General features: G+C 40.4%; 1 protein-coding gene across 2 annotated transcripts in view; it reads left to right on the forward strand.

The window, feature by feature from the left end:
- PPP2R2D (protein phosphatase 2 regulatory subunit Bdelta) overlaps nt 1-27,182 on the forward strand; it is a 29,774-nt gene extending 2,592 nt beyond the window's left edge. For both annotated transcript variants that reach the window (XM_075107864.1, XM_075107865.1), the window contains 8 exons: nt 11,866-11,963; nt 15,129-15,294; nt 17,003-17,115; nt 19,872-20,049; nt 20,917-21,081; nt 22,548-22,717; nt 22,807-22,898; nt 25,011-27,182. In XM_075107864.1, the coding sequence (XP_074963965.1) occupies nt 11,866-11,963; nt 15,129-15,294; nt 17,003-17,115; nt 19,872-20,049; nt 20,917-21,081; nt 22,548-22,717; nt 22,807-22,898; nt 25,011-25,290 (1,262 nt within the window). In that variant the 3' untranslated portion in view covers nt 25,291-27,182. The remainder of the gene's footprint in view (nt 1-11,865; nt 11,964-15,128; nt 15,295-17,002; nt 17,116-19,871; nt 20,050-20,916; nt 21,082-22,547; nt 22,718-22,806; nt 22,899-25,010) is intronic.
- The last annotated feature ends 379 nt before the right edge of the window (nt 27,183-27,561 follow it).

Genomic DNA, 27,561 nt, shown 5'->3' on the forward strand with positions numbered 1-27,561 from the left:
TTTTACCCAGTAAATATTTACTAGTTACCATTTTTTTAAACATCTCTTACCAAACTGCACATCTAAACCTATTTGATGGGCCACTGATGCCTTGAAATAGCCTCGATGCAAATAGTACATAAAACTACTGTGAATTTCCTGTAAATTTTTGTGATAGTGAAAACTTGCTGTTTCTGTAATCTTTTTTTCCTCTGTTTTGTGAAAAATAGCTTCTGTAGAGGAAATCTGAAAACACCAACATAAAGTGCCTGTCAGACATATTAAATGCAGATATTTTTGCTAAATGTTCTTACAGACGGTTCATTCAGTAGTTGAAATTAGGGAGTCTGAGAGTCAGGCAGCTTAACCAAAAAGTCACTTTTTGCATTGCAATTCTAGAATACACTTTATAGTCAACAGCTGTTTCTCATGTGTATTACTTCAATAAAAATATGAACATGGCTATGACAAGTTGCTATAGGTAGACTGCTAGCTCCAGGATCCCAGGATTTTTTCAAACTAGGTCATTAATATAGTAATTATCTTTTCTGTGTATTCACTTTCGCCAGTGAGTAATCTTTCAAATCTGTACAGTGCTCTCTTTAAGTAACTAGAAGAGCAGCGTTTATATGACCAATCTGGCCATTTCAGAAAAGATCAGAAAAATATACAAGTTATTGAAATATGTAGTTTTCTGAAGCTGAAAAGTGTAGTTGGATTCAAGGAGGATGATTGGAGGCTAAAACCGATATTGAATGAAAGAATTAGTATTGAGGATGGCAGCAAGCTTAAGTTTAAAAAAAAAAAGTAATTTAAAATTCTGTTGTAGTTCTGTTGTTAGTGTAAAACCATGTAATTACTAAATCATACTGATTGCCTGTGAAACTTGCTATTCTTGGATTACCTTTTTGGTTGAAAGTAGCTTTCCAAATGCAGGTTGTTCTTTTTTTTTTTTAATAATGCTGCCTGAGACCGACGAGTTTTGTGATTTCAGTGTTTAATTTGTTTTGCATGTTCAAAAAGTTCTGTTTTAGGGCAAGCAAAATATGAAACAGTTTGTTAAATAATGTACAGATATGCCCAAATTCCCTTGGGCCAGATGTTCTACGTATGATCCATGACCACTTTTGGATGTAATTAACAGCATATATTTTTTTAAATGTGTAGTGGGCACTAAAATACATAACCCTATGTAAGACTAGAAATCTTCATAATGGACTGGTGCTAGTGACAAGTTGGAACTTCTGGGAAGAATCTCACCTTTGCCAGAACGTGAACCTGTGTGCTGTGGAGATCATGGGTTTCCTGTTAGTGACACTGGGATTTCTTCGGGTTTTTCGAAGTAGCCAGTACAGGGGTTTGGCTTGTGAGGAACTGTTCCTTCTGTAAACGCTGTTTTAATTTGGGACCGGTTAGTTACATCTTGCTGTTTCAGATATAAGCAGCTTGAAGGGTATGGTTGCTCCACTAAATGAAAAGGGTACTGCTTTCCTCTTGGACCCTCAACAGCTTAAGTCTTAAAATAATCTAAGTGTTATATTTAAACCTTTTCTGAAGCAGCTGTGTGTAAAGGCTGGTCTTGCACAGAAATGCTGGACATGGTGCCCTTCCATAATAGACAAGAGCTCCTTGGAAGCTCCTGCTCATTAACTTGAGGATGAATCTGTGTAAGGTATTTCACCTGAGCAAAACTTTTGCTCTTCAAAAAAAAAAAGCTGTCATTGACTTTCAGAATGCTTGTCTTGTACTGGAATGTCTACTTGTTAAGAAATTTTGTACCTCTGTTTAGAGATCAAAGAAAAATACTGGGGTTTTTTAATTTTCCAGCTATTAATTGGCAGTGACAGCACTAATAAAGATACCTTGTTACCAGTTCAACAAATTCTTTACTTCTCCTTTTAAAGCTTGTTACAGTGCTAAGTAAGTCCGCCTCAGAAGTTTGTCAGAATGCAGTACGCAAGAAAACAACCATGGTCTAATAAAAATATATTGAACTATAATCCTGTAATTGTTCTCAAGTCCTGATACAAGAGATTTAGAAACACTTTTAGTGTTAAATTGTCTTTACAAATCAGTGGTGTTCTTATGTGTTGGTCAGGAATTTAACTGGCCTATTCTCACTGTTTTTAAAGCAACTTCTGGCATGATTTCTGACTTTTAAAATAATATTCCAAAAGTTACAGCTATTTGACATCTGGTTAAAATTGCATGGAAGAAATTCCAGAATTGGTTGATATCTTTAAGGTTTTTTCCTGTAAGAACTGGAAAATATCACAATAATGGCTCCATTATTAAGCCATATGTATTGTTTCCTTTCATCATAAATAACTGGCTATTCCTGAGGATGTTACTTACTACTGGTGTGGGGCAGAGGGGGGCTTCTGAGCTGTGTTTTGGGGTTTCTCTTTTTTTTTTAATTCCTTGAAAAACAGCATTTTGCCATAAGCAGGACTTTAGATGCCTGTTCTTTTGCCCTTCCTAAGACATTATGCACTTATCCCTGTTTTTTGGTGACGTGCTTTTGCCTTGATCCTTTGGCAGTTCACCGCATCTCTGCTCCCCAAAGGACTGCTGTGACTGTTCTGAAAAGCCACCATTTCTTGCAGGGACCAAAGTTCTTGAAAGTCTCCTTATCTTCCCTGTTTTGTGTGTGCTGTGCGTGGTATTCTGTGCCATACATATGATGGCATAATATCGACTTTGGGAAACGTTTTTGTGTGTTTTGTTTTTTTAAATGTGGGCAGAAATGATACTTTGCAAACGGTTTTGACCTGAGCACATGTTATATAGTGGTTTTCTGTTGGAGAAAGGAGTCTTAATATTCCTGGTAGACCACTTTAATCTCGAGTCATCGTACAACCCCAGGACCAACAATTTATCCTCACCCTTTATTTCACAACACTCTCTTCCATAGTTCACCCATAGCTTTTGTATCTAGCATCTTTTTCCTGACAGATAGGTAAAAGAAAGTCAGGGAAATCTTGTCAGAAAACTACAGAGGTGTAGGTTTATGGGCATCGAGGGGGGGAAAAAAAAACAACCTCTCAATACCAGTGAAAGATGGAAATGGAATATTGAAGAATAGGTAAGAAAAATCCTTTAAAAGACTAAGGAACCACTAGGCTACAAGAAAAGACAAATTACTAGTTGTAGCTGGATGATATCTTGATTAAAACGTGAAGCTGCAGGAGTGCATAACTCATGAATGATAAACAGTTTGGGTGAGCATTGAGTATCAGCTGCAGAGTTGTAAGGTGGGAATACAAAATAAAACATTTAGAGTAGTGGGAATACAGAATTTAATACAAGTCTTTACATCTGTACTGTTCATCTGTGAACAGTGAAAGCCGCTGCCATGTGTCTCGGCAGAACTGTGGGCTGTGATGACAGCAGGTTGCACTGCCTAGTGACCCAGGAAAGCTTTGATACCCTTCCCATGCACGCTGTCATTACTCTGCCAGTTGTTGGGTAGTTTAACATCTGGGGAAAAGCTTAATAAAAAATGACAAAACCCACTTTATTTAAATTTTAAGAGAAAGGAAGGTACGAAAGCTGTAACTGGACAAAAAGTTTTATTTGCCCATCGTGTTAAGGCTTTCATTAACTCTTATTAAAGGTGCAATGAAAAGCATGACAATTAACTACTTACAAAAAAGAGTAACACAAATTAATTAAATATACTTCCAGTAGGAGAAAGATTATTGGAATTACTGTTCCAGAGGTTAAAAAAATAATACTGAGGCAATAGATTTCCATACAGAATACTGGATTATGTCCTGAACATTATAAATAGACTCCATAAGTTCTCAATGCTTGTAAGAAAAGGCATGGCAAGCCTTGGCAAGCATGAAGGTAACGTTTATTTCTGTCTTACTGAACTTCAGCTTTACTGCTCTCTGTTCTGGCTGCTGCTCTACCCTTTCTTTGTACTAATGCATCCAGAGAACTACTCGCACTTTAAGCTCAATAAAGACAGGTGGTTTTTTTAAATACGATTCAAAGGAGTTGCAGCATCAAGTTATGGTCTGGTTCCATTGACAAGAAAATGCAAATTTGAATAAATGAGGGAGTTGCACTGGTTGTCCTTTATGAGATGCAGACTCTCTGGTGACTCTTAAATCAGCTGGACAAGTGTTTGCTTTGGGGGAGTTTGCTGGGCAGCCTGGCCTTTGGAACAGGTCCTGGGAACAGTTTGACACCTTCTGTTGCTGCTTTTCTACCAGTTCGTTGTAGCCCTCCGAATGGAACAGCCCGCGCGCTCGCTCCTCAGAGAAGCCAAGTGGCTGAGCTCCAGAGGGGGTCCAGGCCACGGGAGCTGGCAGTCTTTCTGGGAGAAATGCTCTTGTTTGTAGTTTGGCACGGCCTGTCAGTGGTAATGCTGACTCGGGCCAACTTCTGCTGCTTCTCGAGCCGTACTGTGCTGGCCAAGCTGCTGTGCTTCTGCTGAAGCAGCTTAGGTGCCCTGTTTGTGCCCTTGGTCGACCTTAAATCTGTTCAAGGATTGAAATTAGTTCAAAAAGCAGAGTTATTTTGGACTAAGTTAAACTCTAGCAGGTACTTAAAGGCAATTCAAGTCATTTTGCAACTTGTTTAAGTATTGGGCCGTGAAAAATTGTTAGACCTGATGGACACTTGAAGTGGGCCGAGTGCTTAACGCTGTGAGCTGGAAGAAATTTGGACTGAGCAAAACTATACCACCTTTGATTTATTATCCTGACTTTTTGACACATCTCACCTCTGTGTTAACCCTTCAAAGAAATCACAGGAGTGGAAATGTAAAAATTGAGTATATAAAGTGGCATATTGTGAAAAACAGGTGACTTTAACATACATATAGTCAAGTGATTATTGATAGGTTTAAAGTTCAGCTCACCTTTCAGTGCAATTTATAGATAAAATCTCATTTCTATCAACTCTTAATTTAAGAAATATGCTAGGTGAGCTTAGGCATGACAGTAACAGCCATACTAGTCTTAGTCTGTCCTAATTGCACAGCAATACCAATCTTTCATTGGCTATCCTGGCAGCCATAGTATGGAGAATCCGCACTCCCCTGAGAGCAAACCAGGACAAGGTACACAAACAAGGAGAGAGCCTGGGGACTAGAAATCGGTGCTGGAGTCAAACCTGTGGTTAGCCTGCCCCAGCAAGAGGAGGGTGAGGGTGGTAAGAGCAGGGGGCCTGCCTGGGGGCCTGCTCTGGTAACTGTAGCCATCCAAATGTGACTAATCACCAGAACTCACAGGACTGCTTCCCCCCTCCCAGCCCAGGGGCCTTTCAGGGCCTTCCCTGGTGTCTGGGGAGTGTTCCCTTGCAATTATTGTGGGTCGAGTAGCCAGCAGTTCTGAGGCCCTCTGTGTCTGTAACTTGTTGAGCTCAAATGGGATTTGGGTTTTTGTAACATTGTTTTCTATTATTTACTGTTTAACAGGCATTAGGCTCTAAATTGCTTCCTTCGCTTTGGTTGCTCTGTTCCCTCTAACAGGTCTCTGTGTATCTTTTTTCCTTTGCTAATCTTACTTGTTCCTTTAACGTTCTGTTTGACTATTTTTGAGTCTTCACTTGGTTGCTCTGAAAGGTTCCTGGCCGTTCTCTGTATGGGCCCCAGCTGACCATGCTTCTCCCACTTGGACCTCAGCATGGTGTGTTGTCACCTTCTGTTGCAAAAGAGGTTCTGTTCGTTCTGATGCCATGTCACAGGGAGATCCCAACTTTCGATTCCCAAGTTGATTTAGGAGCACATAACCAGCGCTTATCCCCTTCTACGCTCTCTGCTTCATTCCCATCAAGTGTAGGAGACCATACAATGTCTCCCGCAGCTTTCTCCAGCTGTAGAATAAGACGTTCTGTGGAATAAGAGTGTGTGTCGGAGGGAAAGGTGTGTCACCTTTGATCTCAATTACAGGCACAGAAATGTGCTCTCTGTTTAGTTTCCACTGGCAATCCCTTCAGTTTATGCCAGCCGTCTGGCCTGGGTCCAGATCCAGTCATTTCCTCTCAAAGCATGAGCCTCTTCAGAGTTTCATAGTCCTTAAAGCAGCTCATTCTTTGGATCTCTAGGACAGGTCATGGAAAAAGGTGCTGTGTATTAAAAACATTTTTAAGGGGAGGGGCAGGAGGCAGCTCTGCTAACACGCATTTTTGTCAGTCTGTGTCCTGAACACGAAGCAGTGTGTTGCTCATTACATATTTGGAAAACTTTAAAATCCCCTAGAAGTTGGAGCAGCACCTTCTTAGATAATGTTCGAAAACTTTTGACTTGTTTGTTAAATGCCTGAGGAGTGAGCTTTTTGCAAAAGTCTTTGAACAGCTTATAAGGATGAGAGAGAAGTTGGTGCTGCTTATGTCTAGTTAGTGTTAGTCCTAAGCGTGGGCTACAGCTGCAAATTCATTAATCTACTGGGTGAGCTTTGAAGTAATTATGTTTTTTCAGTTCTTAGATTTTAACCAAAGTAGCAATGTGCAGCCAGCTTAGAGAGGAAAAGTTCACGGTAGCTAATTTTAGGCATTTAATTTAGATGTTCTGGATCTCTGCATTCTCCATTACCTAAACAGACAGCCCAGACATTGATATCGGTGTCAGTTAGACATAGCTAGTGTGAATCCTTTGTAGGATTAAATTAGTTTGCAGGTATAAGCTTGCTGTCATCTCAGAATCCTAACAAATGCTGGTCTCTGTCAGCCCGTTGCTCTTTGCCCCCCAAGATAACTAGCCCAGGTGGCTTTGGAGGTTATAGAACTGTAACAGAATTATGACGGGAGTTTTGTGATATAGGGAGGCTAATATTCAGCAGTGATGTTAAAAGGCTTAGAGCATTTGCACTGAATTTTGAAACATCTTTCAAGGCTTACAGGACAGTCTCCTGAGTCACTGAGAATGGGTTCCACTGCATTATTATAAAGATAGATATTTGTAGCTTTCTAATGTGTTGGGAGGGTGTTTACTACCCATGGAAGTGCTCAGTGCTTTTAAATCTGGCGATTCTACAGAAGCCTAAGTTAGTTTCCAGCAATCCTTTTAATATAGTAGCTTTGAAAACAGCTAAGAGTTTCCTACTCTGTGTAGACTGTAACTAAGTTAGAACTCCTTCCCAAAAGTGAGACTAAACATTAGTTTTTCATGTCTGAAAATAAATATTGCTAGACTAGTATCTTACCATAAAGCCATAGGCCTTGCTTGTCTCCATAGTTTACAGGAGGGAAGTGTAAGTGGGTGCTTTCAGGACAGTGAGTCCTAGCCACGTTCGAGCAAGAGGGGAGGGAAAGGTGTACAATCTGCTCTGTTTCTGGAAAATCCTAATTGCAAAGGTCTCTTGTGGCCAAGAAGAGTGCATTGGGATGCTGTATGTGAGCAGATATTGTGATAGTTTGTCTTTCCTCACGGTCTTGTACGTGTCACTATGAGTTACTTTGCTAGTGTGGAGAAAAGGCTGAAATATTCCGCTGGGAACCAAGACTGGTGCTTGTACACATAAGAAAACGATATAACATATAATAAAAAAGCTTTAAAAATTCCAAAGTTAATGTGATGATTAAGAACCTGCAAAGGCTTGCTTTGTTTTTTTCCTGAAAGCTTTAAGCTACCTTGGAAATAAAGGGTGAATGTAGATGGGTAAGGTGCGTTGAGCAGAACAGTGGTTGGTTTGGAATAGGTTGTGGCTCACCTCTAGCCTCAGATTTATTTTTTTTTTTAATTTATTTTACCTGCTGTGAGATAATATAGTGCTGAGGATACAGGATGGAATTATACTGGGGATCAATATTCTTCAATTAAACATGCCAATAGGGAAAACTGGTTTTACTTCATACCTTTATATATTGAAGAACATGGTGTTGTTTAAAAGAAAAATACAGTTGATTCATCATATTCCAAATTTTCTAACTTACAGGAACTTTTTTCAAGTATTTTCTGGTTTTTGTCCTGATGTGTCCCCTCAGGTACCCATTTCCGTATAGCATGTTGGTACATTGGCGACGCACCATTTCAGTGCTGATTTAAAATGTCAAGCTGCTTTTTCCAGTTGGTAGTCAGTCGTTAAGGAGAGGCACTCTCTGCTGGCATGATCGTTTTACTGATGCATGTTGTTTACCCTCTTCTCCCTGTACTTCTTGTTTAAAACCATAGAATTTGGGTAGCGACTGTGTTTTAGCACGTTTCCACAGTTCTGGATGGATTCTGTTTGGCTAGATAGCACTGCTAGTAAATCATAGCTGTGTCAAACATGTTGAAGCAAAAGCGGTGCACAGTGGATTTTCAGCAAATAAGTCAATAAATGCTTTGATAGTGTACGTGGGAGAAATTAGTAAAATCTTTTTCCCTTTCTGAAACTAAATGTAAAAGCGCGGTTTGTGACTTTGTTTGAAATAATTGCTTCCGTTAAGGAGTCATTTATTTTTGCTGGCATGTTTACTGATGTCTCAAAGGGTTAAAATGATCCATGATAGAATGGCTGTCAGGTTTTTGTGGTAGAGGAATATTAGTTTTGCTACTGATTAAGTAGCTCTTGAGTTGCAAAGCTTTATGTTTGAGTTGACAGTACTAAAAATATCATGAAACTACTGTATCAAGTCACTTCACTGATTGCTTACCTCGTTGGTTGGTTTGTTTTCCTTAGTTTGCTACTTTCCCATGGTTTCTCTTGAAATGCCTGGGTTTTTTCTGGTGTATAATTGAGTGATAGTGGGATGTAGGATTTTTATTTTTTTTATTTTAGCACTATTGTCAGTCTTGGAGTAGAATTTAATTAAGATGCCATCTCCAGCTAGTTCACTAGCTTTCTCATTTTCATACAAAATTCTTCGCTTGTGTCGTGCTGTTTAGTGTTTGTACCTATAAAACCTCTCAGCCAGCCAGCCATTTGTAATAGCTTATAACTTATGCATTCACACAATGTAGGCATGTATTGGGTACAAACCAAGCATCTAATTGTGACAGTAATTAGCGCGGGTCAGTATTAAAGCCCGACAGCAATATTAGCCACGTACACAGAGATTTTTCTTGATGTTGAATCTCATTTCTCAAAACTCTTGTTCGCCCCACGATTGTCAGGCAGGAAGAACGAGCTGGGATTTGAAGCATTTTCACAATCCCCATATACATTATTTATAGATTTTATATATATATTATATAGAGAGAGAGATTATAGATTGTTATGAAGGGGCCTTGTTTAAGTTTTTTTTCTTTCTTAAAAAACAAAGAAGTTCCAAATTACAAAAAAGCTTGACGTGGAGCAGCTCATATGCTTCCTGTGTATGTGACAATCCTTTGCCTGTCTGAGGACCTAAGCAGGGTAGGAGACATTGCATTGGAGAAACGTGACAAGCTTTGGAAAAGTGACATAGCGCATCAGCATTACAGCCTGACGTGTTTTTTTCTTATCTGTCATAGAAAGTATATTTAAGAAACAGTTAAAATTACTTACAAAGTACTCTGAATGTTCTTTTGACTTGCTTGGGGTAAAAAGTCTGAACAGGATTCACTGGGAAATCAGTGAGCTGGAGACTGGTCTCTTTATGGCTGTCCAAAGCGCCTGTCCATCATCGCGAGTCCTGTTTACTCGTAATATTAATACCTGTCCTTCCTATACTTATAATCTGATTTTAGTGTATCAATGATCTGAGTTTTCCTTAACCTTGCAAAGAGAGGAACAGAGGTCCCCTTCGCATGCAGGTTGACAGGAATCATGTCATTGTTCAACCTTAGGCATTTTGCTGCGTGTTTTAACGCTGAGGTTGGGGGCAATGTTACCGCTGTGCCCAGGGGGCAGGTGTAGTTTGACAAAGTGGGTCTCTATGGTAAGTGGAAATATGTCACCTTTCTATTTATATTTTTGGGTTGAACACATGTAGTGCCACTCTGTAGCATTAAGTTTTTAATTACATGTGTACAAAAATACATATTAAAATATATATATTTAAGGATGTGTATGTATATGTCAATATTTTATCCGAGTTGTGCTATTAAAGCTCATAACTCTAAGGCAGTTTCTAAAGAGATCATTTAGTCTAGTGAAACCTTTATACCATATGCTCTTTTCTGTAGGTAACTACTTATTGCTGTCAATTAATTTTAGCAGTTTGGAGAGGGGAAGGATTGTTTGGGGGAATTTTGTGTTTTCAATACTTCCTGCATAGTCTGTTACAGAGGCAAATGGCCACATACCAGAAATTAGCTACAAAATGTGGAATTGGTGTAAAGAGAATAGGGGGATTAATTTTTATTCTGACACTGCTCAGAGCGAAAAGCCAAAAGTTTGCTCCTTCCTTACTTGGAAGGGGTCAGCAGTGACGTGTCAGGTTTGCAGCGAGCTCGGTGGTTGATGACTGGAACTGGTGAGGTGGTGGTCGCCGTAGCTGGTGGCACGATGGCAAGCGAGGGTCACTGTGAACGGAGGGGAGACGAGCTAGAGAGACCAGCCAGAAACTAGCAATATGGTTAATTTTCAAAAGTAGGTCAACCGAGGAAAGATGGGTGTTTGCAGTGTGGAGTACATGCAGCAAGGGTGTGGGGTTTGTTCTGGTGTGTTGGGTCTGTTGGGGATTTGGGATTAGCCATCATCCTGTTCTTTACCAAAGTAGAATCTTTTCATAACCTTTAAAGAAAGGTGAGTGTAAAAATAGATGTGTCCAGAAGCAGGTTAGTAATGCCGTTTTGAAGGCTGAGGTAAACCTGTAGAAAGATTTTTAAAAAAAAAATGTATTTTTTAATCAAAGAAGGTAAATCATGGTCTTAAAACAGTTTTTTCCTAGTCTATAAAGGCATCTTTTAATAAAAGATGAAATATGAATTATGTATTGGGAAAACTGATTAGACTTCCTAATCACCTTCCTCATAGGAGTGCGGGATTATTGAAAGGAATTTGAAAGATAGCACATCAGAATCAATACAGGAAAGTAGTTTTCATCTAGTTTCCAATTGCAAACTCTGAAACTAATTGATATCATATACTCTGTCTTACAATTTTTATACCTGCATAATATAATGACATATTTGCACAGCTAGCAAGCTGTGTGTATGGATAAACGCTTACTGACAATTTTATGCCAAGTGGTTTGTTACCATGTGCCTAAAACCTGTGGCAGGCATTTATAGTGCCTTATCTCTCTGCCCCTTGGTTAGAGTTGTTTAATGGCAATTACTTCTTTATTGCCACCTCCAAAGATTAATTGTGGTGTGCAGGGGTAAATAAATACTGGTTGTTTCCAAGGTTCAGTCCCAAGGGCACTTAAGTCAGTTTAAACTGGAGGTCCTGCGGTCTTTTCCTTTGCTCTCCTATTCCTTCAGCTGCAATCATCCTTGCCTCTTGTTTGTTGTATACATGCTGATGCTTCTCCACGGGGTTGGTTCAGGAAGCTCAACTGGAAGAACTTTCTTTTTCTTTTTTCCCCCCCTTTGGCAGAGAGGGGATGCCCAGTTTGGGTTCCCGAACTGACCACATGAGTACTGAGCTCAGGGGAAGGCAGGTATGCCTCAGCCTTGCTTTGGTCAGCGCGAGCTGCTGTGCTGCTCCAAAGTAATGCCGCAGATAAGCCACTTTTGATATGAGTCTTAACTTCTGGAAGCTCTGTGCAGGCATGTCTCCTTTACATATTGTAGCATCTACTGTCAACAGGCAGAATACACCGTTTGGATTCTTAAAAACGATATGCCTTCTCTTTTAGGATTGAAGGCCCTCAAGCTAAAAAACAGACATGAGGAATTGTTTTAGATTGTAAATAAAATTTGATTATGCTTTGAAATATGACAATTTCTGGATACTGATGATGTAAATCAAGCATTTGTGCTGTTGTGTTAATACAAGTTGTAATTTTGTTTTGTGTTCAAGTCTCAAAACATCTTGATTTGCTTTACACATTACAGTGCTATTATTTCTGTTTTGTTTACAGCTGATATTATTTCAACAGTTGAATTTAATTACTCTGGTGATCTTCTTGCAACAGGAGACAAAGGTGGCAGAGTGGTTATATTTCAAAGGGAACAAGAGGTCAGTGACTTGAAAAACAAAAGTGCTGTTACTACACTGTTCTTGTGTTGCGCAGTTTAACATCATCTTTTCATGCCATGAGGCTTAAATGGTTGGACAGTTTTCTCATAAAACCCGAATTTCTAAATACCTGCCTTGTGCTGAACCTGGTATAGGATAGTTTGGTGGTGGTTCCCCTCTCACCGTTAAAAAAAAAAAGTCCCAAAAATACGACGAGTTCTTTATACATGTACCTAGTATGCTCAGTATCATTTTGCAGAATTGCCTTTGGACTTTCTCCTAAACTTTGCCCTTGGTCAAGTTGGTCTAAGACAAATCATAATGCTTTTGAAGATAATGTAAGAAAAGCTTATTTAAAAAAGAGATACATATTAAGCTGCAAGGACAACAGGATAAGATGGTTTAAAAAAGAAGAATTAAGCATCCGATGTGTTTTAGGGTCCTATGAATCAAAAACAATGGGAACAGCTACTCCTCCAGAAACACTTGAGCATTTTCAGTTCAGAGAGTAGGAAGGCTCTCCAACACAGCTTTTCAGCTGGCTCTTTGCAGTGGTATTCAGTTGTGTGATAATGCTCTAACGTATTCTGGCCATTCATCAACACAGATACATCACTGAGTCTTTGTCTTTTACATCCAGAGAAATAGTGTCTATTGGGAAAGTGCACTACATACTGGAAAATAATTGTCATGCCTTGTGATGTCTGGGAGAAATCTGGAACTGTGTTCTTTAAAGAAGTCAATATTCTCACCTTTTTCCCCCACCACTGAAGAGCATGTTTATCCTTTCCTTTGAAGAGCTGATGAAAATTTGAGCCTTTGGCTGTGAGCCTTCTCGTGGACCAGAAATACCAAAATTGATGGTGGGATTTTAATTCAGCTTGTCTGTGCATGAAGTGCACTAATCTTAGGTGCTGTGGGGGGGTTTTTTCAGCAGAATCCCGCTTCTTTCATTGTGCGGTTCAAATGATGCTCAGTTAACAAACAGCCATCCAATATTTTGCATTTCATCCTCGCTGTGATACTGTCTATAAAACACTTTACCAAAGGTGACCTGTCGGCTGTACTGTGAGGACTTTGAGAGGTAGTGAAATGAAAATACAATTGCTGAAATGTTATACTAGTACACCTAGACAGCTCATAGCTCATTTATCATTTAGTCTGGCTTAGGTAAGGAGCAGAGAGATCAAGGTCAAAAGTGTCCACCGCTCAGGATCTCTGACTTCCCTGGTGCTTATTTAGAGTGGAACTGTTATTGGTTGGCTTTCAGCTGTTAGTGCTCAGTTGTTCTGTAAGCCATAACCCAGCTGTCACGTCATTTCCTCATAGTGTTAAAAAAAAAAAAATCGAAGTCAGACTATCCACACAGGAATATTCAACTGTCTGCTTAGGAGCACATGCAAACTGTAGGGAAGAGTTGGGTATAAGAGTAATTCCTCATGTGCAAAACTGCAGACTTTCTGGAGTGGAGGAGAAAATCTAAATTAATTATATAATACTGGAACCTTGATAAAATCTTACGGCCAGTATTTTTAAACAGAGTGGATTTTAGACTAGGTTAATAACAGCTTAGGATAGTTACAAAATTTGGGATAGCTACTTTAATTTGGGAAGGCAGGCTGACACGTTGTGCATCGTGCCCCGAACTCGTACAGCATGATCGCAGTTCCAAGCAGCTGATTATTCCGACCAAATGTGTGAGTAAGGAGTGGACCGCTACCTAGCGCCAGAAAAGGCAGCTCGCGCAAAATGCGGGCGGCTGGGTAAGTAATGTAGACAACTATACTGAAGAGTGTTAGGTGAGAGGATCCTGTCCAAAATGCTGAAAAGTTAAATGACAAGTAGGGAGTAAAATAATGTGAAGTCTCAGAATTAACTAAAATGCCATACTTGTGAGAGACTGCAGGAAAAAATCCTAGCTGAAAGAACCTTATCCAAGTCGCCAAGCCAAGCGTGGAAACATAAGGAAGTGTCAAACAAAGGTTGCCTTTGCAGCCTTATGTTGGCCTAGCAGTCCTCGATGATGTGAGGCACTAGTGGCCGTTCCACGGTAACGTACCACTAGTCACTGGGCCGGCTAAGCTTTTCCTGCACCGACTCTCGCCTGCCTCTGCAAGTGTGTGACTTGCTGCTTCCCGAGAGAGACTCCCAGTGATGTTTTGGGGAGTTTGTTTTTTCAGAGGTCAGGGCACCGCAGCTCCACACGTGGGGCTGTTCTCCAAACGTGAATCACTCCCTAACACTAACGTATCTGAAAAGCCTGATAACTGGTTGCCTCAAACCTGATGCGGCAAATCTCTTCATACTTGTGACTTTGATCTTTGTTCCTTGCTGTCACATCTACTAGATAAGGGTAGGACAAAGGGGTCTTCTGTGAGTGTTGGTAGTGTATTTGTAATAGTCTTTGGTATGTCATGGTGAGCAATATAGAGTGGCTTAGATGAAAATGTGGTAATTTCAGCCTTCAATTTTTTATAATAAAAAAGGTCAAAGCTTAATTATAGCCTTGGTATAGGCTGGGCACAGCATGTTGTAAAATCAGTACGAGAGGAGCTAGATCTAATGCTCATACTTGATCTTGCTGTCCCTTCAGCAGAACGACTTCATGCAATCGTGGTTTTATAAAAGAACATATTTAATTACTCCATGTCTTCTGTCCTTCAACATTTAGCTTCTAGTCTGGAAACCCCACATTATGACCATACTGTGGTGATTAGAGGGAAGAGCTTCGTAAAAGGAGGGGAATAGAGACTAGATGAAGGGCAGAAACTAATCACATGAGTTGGTGGTTTAGGATTTAGGATGTAGCAAAATTCTCTGCTCCAATTCTGTTGAAACCGCTTGGGAGAGGGAGCGTAGCCTAGAACTCTTCCAAGGAAACACAGGAACTCCTTTGTGGACAGCGTGCCTCTCTAAAGGGCTATAATATGTTATGTTCTATGAGTACGTGCGCGTTTATATATAACAATACATTTTTAAAAAGGAAGTCCGCACTATATTGATGGTAAACGAGCTATGGTGTCATAGACTAAAAATGTAAAAATCCTCAAGATCTGTGGTAAAAAGCTTACTTTCTAATTGACAATTTCTACTCATCAGTTTGTATGTACAATTTCTAATGAACCAAGTAACATCAGCTTCAAGAAATATTATGTTTCCTTGCAGAATAAAAGCCGTCCTCATTCTAGGGGAGAATATAATGTTTACAGTACCTTTCAGAGTCATGAACCTGAGTTTGACTACTTGAAAAGTCTAGAAATTGAGGAAAAAATTAATAAAATTAGGTGGTTACCACAACAGAATGCTGCTCATTTCCTGCTGTCTACAAATGGTAAGGATGCTTTATTTTTGCATAAAGAACTTTTTATGTCTTTTGAATACTATCTCACCTGTCATGCACTTGCAGGGGTTTTTCTGGAGTGTTTTGGGGTTGTTTTAATGTCTTATCCAATTACGTGCAAAATATGTTTTGATTGTAATACTCTAAATTACTGATTTATTAATGTAAAAATAGGGAAGCAGCAGCAGAATAGGTGTAGTTAGAGCTACGCTCTATAGCCGACCACGCTATCAACTTACATTCCTCTTACTCTGCTTTATGGTTTTGGTATAAACAGGTTCCCAGCATGCTGAACTGTAGCAGAAGTCTGAATTTGACTCCCTCATCCCCGTTTTGAAACTGATTTTTTTTTGTCTGATCCCAGATGAATTTTTAATAAAAGCACTTGAAATTGAAACGCTGTGGTTACAATGCTCTTTTTGCTTTTCCAATACCAAAATATCATGTGTGCTTTGAATAGCAACTGTTTAAAATACAACAGTCACCCTGGGAGGAGTACCTTTATACCATTTTCACTGTGTACCTTAGAATACGTAAAAGCAGTGCATAAATTACAAGTTGGAAATGACAAGTTTTCATGCACTTTGGCTTTTTAAATATTTTTTCCAGTATTTTGGTAGGGGCTATTAGGCCTGTATGAGTATCAGCTCTGTTTCATTTTGATGCATCATGGAGCAAGCTGTAAATGTAAATGCAGAACTGTGCGTGGAAACTTGCTCTTAGTGTTGGAGGAATGCACTTGTTCCTAACAGGTTTTGGATCACTTCTTTTGCCTTGTACTTAAATGACTTTAAGGGCTGATCTGCTACCTGCGATACGAAATTCTAAAAGTGGAGCAACTTCTGTCTACTGGACTTTGAAATTAAAATAATCTTACTTTGATATAAGTCTTACTAAACTTAAAGCAGTCTTTAAACTCTCGCAGTAGTTTGGTGAGGAGGGGTTTGTTTCCAGTGAGATCCTTAGCTAACTCCTGGTGCTTGCTGAGCTTCCTGCGCTTGGAAAGGCTTCCCCTAACAAGCCCTGGGAAGTACTTGCCTTCAGCCACGAACCCAGAAATAACGGGGCGAGTCCTGTTCTCACTTACTGCCTTTGGCTGCCTCTTAGCAGACACCTGGGACACGCTTGGTTTTCCTTGAGGTAGTTAGTGTAAGTAGTTTATGGGTATGGGGTTTTGTGGGGATCTCCCCCCCCAATCATTTATCTGTCAAAATAATTTAGTCGTACAGGGTTTATGGTAAATTGTGGTAATTGGTGTGTGAAACTTTCCCTGTGAAGGGTCACTTTGGTGAATGGTGCTCATGGGGCCTTATTGTTCAGGCAGAAACTTGCACTTTATTCAGACTGAACATTACATTGGAGTTAAAATGGAAACCATCTTTTTTTTCTCTCCATTTACTGATATTTTCATGCATTTCCCATCCACATCCTCCAAGTGCATGTCTGGTATATTTTTTGTTTGGTTTTCATGTATCAATTCTGCTAAACAATATAGCTGAAGGCAAAGTACTCCCAGTGTAGGTAGGGAGGGCTGCACTCCATATTGCATTGTTGTTTAAAGGGTTCCAGCAGGTCCACTCTGTTGCAAGCAGTGGAAGCCTAGAGAGATAAATAATATCCACTCTACTGACTCCATTATTTACTGATTTTACTTTGAATTTAATTCATTCTCAAGCATGTGAATTTTTGTTGGTTTTAGATAAAACTATTAAGTTATGGAAAATAAGTGAAAGGGATAAAAGAGCCGAAGGTTATAATTTAAAAGATGAAGATGGAAGACTTAGGGATCCTTTCAGAATCACAGCACTACGGGTATGTTCCTGATCTTTGACTTCATGTTTTTGCATGTACTTCTCTACCTTTGTATCACTGAAGTTGTCAACTGAAATGCGTAGATCAAAAACGATGCTTTGGTCAGGGTCGTTGAAAACTTAGAAGAAAAGACACTTCATTATACGTATATAATTATTAAATAAGGCTCCTCTGGAAAACTTGAGGCAAGATTTCATTATTATAATATTACATTATTGGCTTTCTGATAGTTTGTTGGGTTTTTTTTTCTTGGAACATCTTAGCATATTTTAAATGGATTTTAAATTTAAATTGTTTTGTAAAATTAAAATATTGTGTTAGACAGCCTTCATCCACCTCAGTATATTCAGACTGTAGAAAGAGATATACTAATTTATTGACAGCAATAAAATAAAACAAAATATTGTTGCTCCAGCCTGAAAAAGCAGCATTTTGGAGTATGTGTGTCTGGGGCTGCACTACTCTGTACTCGGTTCATAGAAAGCATGGACTCCTCCTGCTGTGTTCTTAAAATAGTCTGATGTCTTAGTGCAACCTGAAGTGCAGGGAACAGATTTATTTCAGAGACCCGTAGCATAGTGACTTCTCTTCCCGGCCCCGGCTATTCAGCAGAGGATAGCGCTGACGTGCCTGTGCTGCTTCGCTGGCACGGCACGGTAGGTGCCCGGGTTAGCCCCGGTATCCCCCCCGAGTGCTGCTCTGTGAGTCGGGCAGAGGGGGTCCTGCTGTTTGGCTTACAGCCCGTGCCACGGTGAATTTAGGAAGAACTTGGTTTTGGTTGTATTGATAATAGTTTTTCCCCCCTCAATATTGCTCATATCAAATTTGTTCAGTCTTTTTTCTAAGAACAAGACCCAAATGGAAACGGGGTGCTGGGTATTCTAGGGTTAGGCAGCAGGTGTTTCTGTTAGAGGCAAGTTCTGAGCATTTGGAAAACCTAACATATACTTGAATAACCTTGACATTTTCTCCACTTGCACAGTGATGTAGTGGTAGTGTTAGTGTTCCAGGCTTGGGGTCATTTGATGCAGGAGCTCAGGAAATGAAAACATGTGGGGTTGGGGTTTTCCTTTTTTTTTTTTTTTTTAATGTTGTTACCACAAATAGGAGTCGAACTGAGGCTCTCACTACTTTCAAAGCCAATGCTGCTCCCGACAGTTGTGGGTTTTTGCCTTGCTTTTGCTTAAATTGAACATTGAACTGAAGCTTTAGGTATATGTGAGGCTGATGCATAATCACGTTGGGAGAGGATATCCTATTCCTCTGGAAAGTGTCTTCCTACTCAGCATGTGGGAGCCAAGATCTGACAGAGCATTCTAATGAAAACATCTAAAAACAAGGAAATAAGTTATGATGCAATGCCTTAGCCCAAAAGTAGGTAGAGGTAGAATTTTGGGCTCTACATCCTTGCTCTTTGGTGGGAGCAGGCTATACATCCGGGAACACGGAGAGTCCAGAATGTGGCCTGCGGGTTTTACCCGGTACTGGCTGTATCGCCGAAGGAGTGCGCTAACAGCTACTTTAAACACTAATACGTTTAGGAACCATCGAGCGGAATGAGAGGAAGCAACAGAAAGCAAGAACCTCTCTCTCAAAAGTTAGTTGTATAAATTTGCTGCTTTTCTGGGAAAGGAAGGTTGGGCTGAGCTGCAGCCCTTCCAGGCACTGCGTCTTAGGAAGAGATGATGGAATGAACCAAGTCTGAGCAACGATTGGCAGAAGGGGAAAAAACCTTGCCCACAGTTACCTCCGTGTGCTGAAATGATCAGGTTTTAGAGATCTAGAGTATATGTACCTTGGGCTTTTATGGGCTTTGTTTGCATATTTCATTACAGAGATATAATCCCCATTTGTTTATAAAGAAGCAGGCATGGAGGAGCAGCAGCACTTCAGAGCTGCATCTTTCGCATAGAGACCATGGCATTCCTGAGTACCGTTCCTGATAACTCACATTAATGCGTTTTCAAGGCTAGGAACACTCACGTGGTGAGATAGGAAAATTGCCTAATAAAAAGAAATGGATTAATCTTAATCATTGCAGTTTGATGTAAACAGACTGTGAGTTGCAAACATGGTGAAAGCAATTACAGAGCTCTTGGATTAATTGGTCTCTTGTTCCAGGAAAACAAGATTATCTTGGACACTGTCATAACTTTTTCCTTGGTTAGATGATGTAAGTTAGTGTTCTGTTGAATTGTATGTTCTGGAACAGCATAGGTCATCCTTGGGCAACCGTAAACTAATCGCTAGCTGGTCAGCGAGAAGGAGCAGGAGGGAAGCTTAATCCACTTGACCCTGACAAACTATGTCAGCCTTCAGATCAGCTAGTTGTGGAAATAGGGTGTCCAGGCGTTCCTGAAATCCTAATGACTCTTCAGTGGGGATTTTCTTTGCAAACTGTTCTTACCCATTTTACAAGCACCCCTCCAAGATATGGGGGTCACTTTTAAGCGCTTGTTTCAAATCAACATAATCTTCTAACATCATTATAAACGTACACCGTTTTGTTGTTGGATGGGGTACAAAGCGGCAGTATTTGACAGGTAGCTTCTGCAGAAGTCAGTGCCTGAGGTCTTGTGTTGGTAGTGTGCCGAGTCAGCATTCGTAGGCTGTTTGGTTACTTTCCTTGCTCACTGAATTTGGGAGGTGTTTAGCCACTAAATCAAAACAGAAATTTGTGGTGTGCAACTAATTAGTATCTTCTGAAGCAGAAATAAATTTTATGCCAAAATTGACTCTTCTTTTTCATGTTTCAGGTGCCAATATTGAAACCTATGGACCTAATGGTAGAAGCGAGTCCCAGAAGGATATTTGCGAATGCACATACTTATCACATAAACTCTATTTCAGTAAATAGTGATCATGAAACATACCTTTCTGCAGATGACCTGAGAATTAACCTATGGCATTTAGAAATCACAGATAGAAGTTTTAGTATCCTTTTTTTGTTTTCTGTGAACACTGGGGCACATCTAAGTTGTGTATGCTTAAGAGAATCACTTTAATTTTACTCATTATAGTAGGTGTTTGGATCTAGGGATTAAAATACCAGATTTTAAAATCTGGAGGTTTAATACAGTGAAAGCGGGCCTTAGGATGCTCTCATTCATTCCTTTATTCTTGGGCGCCAGCATTCTTTCAGTGGAAGACTGCCAGTAGAGGTATCATAGATAGTTCGATTTCTAAATGGAAATTGAGGAATTTTGGGAGCATCCTTTATTTGAGGAGTTCAGTCAATGTAAATAAGAGTTGAAATATTTGAAAAGTAGATTCTTTGTTTTGGTAGATGCTTCTTTCCAAAGTTTAAGGTCTCTTAACTGTTGAAGTGACCCTTCTCTTGAAGACATTTTATTTTTTTCCATGTCAAATTATATCATTAACAGCAGAAATAATTTTCAAATCTTTTTGCAAGCCTGTGTATCCCAAACCAGCAGTGTGTCCTGCATGGGCAAATCTGCAGGGAAATAAAAGTTGCAGAAATACTAAATATTAAATGGGTCGTACGCAAGTTTTCTAAACCTTTAGGTAAATAGGTGAAGTATGTTCAGTAGGAAGCGTTAAGAAGGAGGCTTGAGAGGAGTCTGAAATTATCGCCAGCATCTGTTAAAGTTGATTTGTAAAATCTAGACTTCATTTATTTTTAAATCTACTCAGGTCGCATTACTTTGTGTAGATTGCACACCGCGGAAATTAAGATCTCACCCTGGTTTTCTGCATTGTATTTTTAACTTTTTTTAATAATTATCTTCTAGAAGTGATTTGAATGTGAATTGTTACATGTCTTTACAAAAACCTTCCCAGATATTGTAGATATTAAGCCTGCTAACATGGAGGAGCTGACAGAAGTGATTACTGCCGCAGAGTTCCACCCTCATCACTGTAACGTGTTTGTCTACAGTAGTAGCAAAGGAACTATTCGACTCTGTGACATGCGTTCTTCAGCCCTCTGTGACAGGCATTCGAAGTGTAAGTTAGGATGCGTCTTTGGCTCATGGCCTTCTTGCTCTGTTTTCCCGCAAGATAGAGTGCGTAGGTGTTCTGCTTGTAAATAAACGTACCACGTTCTGCTTATTGGTAAAGAGCATACAAGGTAAGGGGTAGCGGTTTTGTAGAATGGAACATGTTAATTGTCTTGTTCTAGGCCACCAACAAGCAGAAGTGTAGCATGAGACAATTGACGATCTGACTCTGCTCCTGTTTACCCATTTATGCATCATAAACTGATGGGAACAAGTGCTTTTGGCACCAGTGAGACCTGTCTTCTGTCCAGACTCAGTCTTGGTGCTTCTCAAAGGTATCTGCTTATCAAATGCCAGTTCAGGGCAGTTTATTCACCTTTGTGCATTAGAAACTGGGCTGATGCTGCCAGAATCCATTTACTTTGTGACCATTTGCAGCTCCTAGGGTAGAACTAATTCTTAAGAATACATGCTGCGTTAGAAGCGAGCTTGCAGGGATGAAAGGTGGATGCTGTTTAGTCTGCTGAGCCACGTAAACTTATGTAGGTGAGGAAGGCTTTTCTACTGAAGCCGTGAGGAGAACTGCCTGTGCCCTGCACGCAGCCTCTTGTTCTTGCTCGCTACTGCAATAGTTGTGGCTTATTAGTAGTACTAGTCCTGTGGGGTAACCTACCGTACTGATATTTGCAGGTAAGCTTTCTAGAGTGCAGATAAGGTTTTCCTGTTGGAAGGAAGCATTTGTGCCGTGGGCAATGTAGAATGCTAGGCCGCTTCATCTGTTTGACTTAGTGTTGCATTAAATTTCTTAGAAGCACTTTTCTTTTTTAACTGCCTGTCACTGAATAACATCCCGTTAAAAGGGGTCTGTTCAAAAATTAAATCAATAGTTCTGGGTAGCTTGTGTCATGAAACGTTGACTTCAGAGATTGACTCTTCAATTTAAATAATGTGTTTCTTTATCTGCTTTCTAAAACCATACAAACTGCATTTCAAGGCTAGATACTAATATTTCAGTGGGTTGTGCTGTACAGCTTTGTTCAGATCTAAAGAAAAGTATGTTGTACAGTAGTCTCAAAAAGTGGGGGTCATGCATTAAGATAGTGTGTTTGGGGTGCTGGTGTTGTCATCTGCTCTCATTCGACATGATTTGTAGACCAGTTGCAATGTTTTCAGTACCCATGTGCTGGTTTTTTAACTTTTATTTTTTAATTTTTCCTCGGATTCATGCCTAAGACCTGGGGACTGTAGTTTGCTGGTGCTGTGCTCCGGCTGAGACTGTTGGAGAGGCACCTAGCAATCTGATGACTAGGAGCATAGCATTGTTTAAAAAGAGATTATTTTTAAAAAGCATTTAACAGCAACTTTCTTTCAAAAGAAACTACTATATTGATTTCAAGTTTTCCAAGTACCAAAAAATGTTTGAAACTGTAAAACTTGGTGTTGGTTTAATTTGTAATTGTCTTCTATCTGCAGTTTTTGAAGAACCTGAAGATCCTAGCAGCAGATCATTTTTTTCAGAAATAATATCATCAATATCTGATGTAAAATTCAGTCACAGTGGTCGATACATGATGACAAGAGACTACCTTTCTGTTAAAGTGTGGGACCTCAATATGGAAAACAGGCCTGTAGAGACATATCAAGTATGGTGTTCAAGTTCTCTTAAATATCCCTTCCTTTCCCTTTTCTTCTCTTTCTTTATATCTAATGCAAATTTAAATGTTCCAAAAAGGTTCACGAGTATCTTCGAAGCAAGCTTTGTTCCCTTTACGAAAATGACTGCATCTTTGACAAATTTGAATGCTGCTGGAACGGTTCTGATAGGTAAGCTGGGGGTTAGTTTTGTTCAAGTGTTAAGGATGTAATTGGTTACATTCAAATCAGCTGGGTTTGGTTGTTTCGGGGGTTTTTTGGCAAGAACACTTCATTCTTCAATCCTCCACCCTCCAGCTGCAGAATTGGAATAAACTTTTGCGTGTCACTTTCCTTCTAATACGAATTATTGTTGAAGTTTTACATAGTCAAGACTGGCCATTTCAAGCCATGAAAATGTGGCTCAGTTTCATTCTTGAAGCGTGTACAAGAACACACGTTCATAGCCTTGCAAACCGAACCTCCTTCCCGTGTTTTCTGTAGGCTAAAAAAGATAAACTGTGTTAGATAATTACTCATACTTGTTGCAAACAGTGGAAATGCACGTCTTGCCTGCAAGCTGTGGAAGCGTAATCGGAGAGCAAAGGCACTGTGCTGGCGCACATGGCGTGGTCTGTGGCACTCACCAGCTGTGGTAATATTAGCCACCTGTTAAAATGCTTTCAGAACCCGTGGATAAGATCGTGGCAGATCTGAATCTTCCATCTGGATGCGTTGTGCTGGCTTGCCTCGGGGATCCTCCTTAGTTTTTTGTAGGAGTTTGAGGCTCTCTGAAATACCTACAGCAGTGACTTGCCTGCCACCAATTGCTTGCAAGCTGCTGAATGAAAAGGTGTCGGTTTTGATTTGACAGTAACAAGACCAGCCTGCGAAACAGGCTTTGGCCTAAATCTTATCAAATATTGGCAAACAATAGATCCACCACAAGCTTAGACGGGGCAGTGATCAGGGAAGCCAAATCCCGTAAGCTGACAGGAGTCAGCAGAACAGGTGAAACCTGCCTACGTTGCTGTTGCAGCGAGGGTTGAGATGGCACGTGCCGCTGCGTGCCGCTTACCTACTGATGTCGTAAGGAAGCTGGTGCCCAGGCTTGCAAGTGGCTTTGAGTTATAGAGGGGAGAAATCGTACTGTATCATCAGTTTACAAAATAAGACACAAAATTGCTAGCAGTGTTTACAATATCTAAAACAAAATATGTAAAATAAGAGGTGTATGGTTTTCCCTAAGTTAAACGCAAGGAGACTGACCTGATTTCTGTGGGGTTTTGTCAAGCAACTCCAGTCAATCTTTTTTGGAGGCGTAAAAAAAAAAACAAAAAAAAGTCAAAGCAAGGTCACCTCCCTTTACATAAGAACATAAGTTGTCAGAAATGGTGATGCTCACCTCCCTTTGAAAAAGAAAAAAAAACCTTTCCCTCGGTGCACTCCCTGGCCCAGCCTGAGCGGTAGATGTTGTGGTAGTAGCATCTCAGTCTCCTAGTCGTGGCTTTGTTAATGCCGTGAGAACTATGTGTATCAGCAAATAAAGACGACGAGGCTGAGGTGCTTGCGACTTTGCCCCTCCGTGGGACTTCTGCCCTGTGGGGAATGGCTTTTCCAGTTCCAAGCCGTAGAAATGAGTGTCCAGTATGGAAAATAACGAACGGCTCAGCCTCAATTTCAAACATATTCTTTTGTGAGAGCTACAAACAAGCTCTTCATTGGAAGTTAGATATACGAAGGCATTTTCACGTGTAAATTTTTTCTACCTCGTTCAAAAGCAAATTTGAGACTGTGCCGGAGCTCAGAATTGTTCCCGCAGGGCTGCATCAGGCACTCACGCAACGGGTTTCTTTTACTGATTCAGGATCCATTTTTTTGCAGTAAATCCATTGGCGTGCTCGCGGTGAACACGTGCCCGGTGCCAGGGAAGGCACTTTGAGTTGTGACAGTCGGCTGAAATTAAGCAGTTCACAGTGGCTTTGCTTCCACCCTGGCGTTCATTGCCCCGCGATAACACAGCGGGGGAAACGCGCTTTGCTCGCGTTAGGACGTAAAGCATAAGCCCGGTGCTGAGGGCTGGCGGCGGGAGGGGGGCGAGGGGTGGTCCCGGAAGAGGAACTGGTGGCTGAAGTCCAAAATGGGAATGGAGCAAAGGTGCACGTCGGGGGAAGGGAGCGCGATGCCCCACGCTGGCCGTGCACTTGCGCCGACGGCCACTCTGGGTGTGGGAGGGAGAAGGTGGGGGAGGAACGCCGTTTCTGGAAACCTAACGAGACCTGCCTTTCTTCCGCTTTCAAACAGCGCTATCATGACGGGATCGTACAACAACTTCTTTCGAATGTTTGACCGGAACACGCGACGGGATATCACTCTAGAAGCATCCAGGGAGAGCAGCAAACCTCGTGCCATCTTAAAGCCGCGTAAAGTGTGTACAGGCGGAAAAAGAAAGAAGGATGAAATAAGCGTTGACAGTCTGGACTTCAACAAGAAGATTCTTCATACAGCATGGCATCCCATGGAGAACATCATTGCTGTAGCTGCCACCAATAATTTGTATATATTCCAGGACAAAATTAACTAAAGATGACTTACTTGAGGACAGAGTCGTCGTCTTGCATAGTTACGCTCAGTTGTTTATCTGTAAAAGAGAAGGCCTTGTTGTCCTACCAGTGAAGAACATTGATGCACTTACTTCCCTTTAGGTAAAGGAGAGGATCTGGCCTGGGTTTTGAGTTCACGGTGTGGTTCTGCCTTCAGCGGGGGTGGGGAGCGTCAGCTGCAGTTTTCTGGGAGAGACCCTCTAGAGGCAGAACTGATGGACAGTGCTCGATAAGGCCAATACTCAAAACATGTATTTATTTAAGTCTGAGCCTTCCTTTCCAGTTTATAGACCAAAAATTTAACACCCAAGAAGAAAAATTGTCATAGAAACGTAATTTCTATCTCTCGCGCGCTCTCTCTGCTGTAATATTTGGGCCTTTCAAAACATATATTGTGCTTGATGCCTGTAAACATTCCTCCTCTGGCCTGTATCTAGGCTTAGGTGTTTTTACCTTTGAGCACTTAGGTAGGTCTTGAGTTGGGTTCGTAGACAGGTTTCCATGAATATTTACTCACCAACTGTATCTATAACCACACCTTCTGGTGTAAACCACTTAATAAAATAACAAACTATAAAAAGCGGTTTTAAATCTGAGGGTATGTATTCAGTCTTTTTATTTTCTTTTTTATTGCATGTACTGAGATTGTGCAAAATAATTCTGATGGGCAGGTTTCACAACGTTTGCCCCAAAACATGGATATTTTTGGCAGACTAATATGAACTTTTTTGTGTAGTATTTCAAATTCTAAATCTAGAGTTTCCATGGAATTGTCATTTACTTTCACTTGCACTGTTTTTGTTGGGTTTTTTTTTTTAAATGCTATCTGTGTACCAAGTAGGAGATCGAAAAGGTTAGACTATAGATATCCACAGCCTTAACAGAAAGCGACCACCTTGCGCAGGAGGGAAAACAACATTTAACAAATTTTCTTCTTTGAAGATAAAAATTCAGTTTATCTGATGCCTCTCAATGTTAGACATGCCTTATGTGCATTATGTTTTTTTAACCTTTTTAGTATTTGTCATGAAGATAAAGTTTATTTTAAATATTTGGCATAATATATTGTATTTCACACTGCAGTTCAGGCCAGCAAAAAAGGAACCAACCGAACCTCTCTCTGACGCCCAGCAGCAGCGCGGCACGTTCCAGCGCGTTCCGGCTCCGACACGGGGGCGTCGGGAGACACCGCGGCCGCGAGCTGGCGTTGCCGCCTCGGCTCCAGCGCTGCTCTGGCTAACTTTTGCTTTTTAAGCCTTAGGTACCTGTTTTGTTTGTTCGTTTGTTTTTTCCAAAGAGGCCTAAAATGCATCGACCTTCTCTTCGCCCTCGACTAGCCGGGGTGCGAAGCGGTTCCTGAAGCTGTTGCAGCACGTTTTAGTAGCACCGAGTAGCTCGGCATCGCGCGCCGCGAAATGTGCCTGCAAACGAGAACCTTTCTGAAAAACGAGGTCCCTTGAGCTTCCCAGAGGAAATACAGAGGTGTGGTTTACACTCCGTTTTTCTTAAAATGAAGGTGTGTTTTGATTACCGAACCAGATCTGCGTATGCAAGAGCAAAATGTCTCCGTTCTTACCCTCCCGATTGATGTCCATAGAGTGCCACTCTTGTTCACAGTAAGCTAGTGAGTACAACTAACTTTGAGGTTCTACAAATAAAGTTTAAATTAAAAAAAAAAAAAACACAAAAAACTTATACTGTATATTGGTTGTGACACTATTTGAAAATCTTGAAATGTGGAACTTGCGGGTCACTGAAGCATTAGGTTTGACCTTGTTCCTAAACTACGTACTAGAGCTAATACAATGGGATTGTACATATTGTTCAGTTATTTTGACCAAAAAGTTTAATAAATTTTAAATGTTTACCTGGACTCGCGCTGTGTATTTTGGCAACTTCTTCCGTTGGTGAGATGACTGGCCAAGCGAGGCGACCGGGAGATTGTTTGTATTTCCGTTCTGAATGGTTAGTTTTTGAATGGTCATACCTCTAACTCGGAAAGCTGTCTGTTCATATTCAGTGAATATATTAGTGCTGTCTATTTCTGATCTATTTTTTCAGCAAATGTAAGTGGAATATGAGTAAAAAGAAAAAGGAGATGATGAAATCTTCTATTATATAAAATATGATTTGCTTGTACCACTTTCAATTAAATAGTTTTTGATGATTGATGAAATTTTTTATCATTTCGTTGTATCTAAAAACAGATTTTATTGTCGATTTGATAAAATCACTGTGTTTTTCAGATATTT

Source organism: Phalacrocorax aristotelis, chromosome 12, assembly GCF_949628215.1.
Source record: "Phalacrocorax aristotelis chromosome 12, bGulAri2.1, whole genome shotgun sequence".
NCBI lineage: Eukaryota > Metazoa > Chordata > Aves > Suliformes > Phalacrocoracidae > Phalacrocorax > Phalacrocorax aristotelis.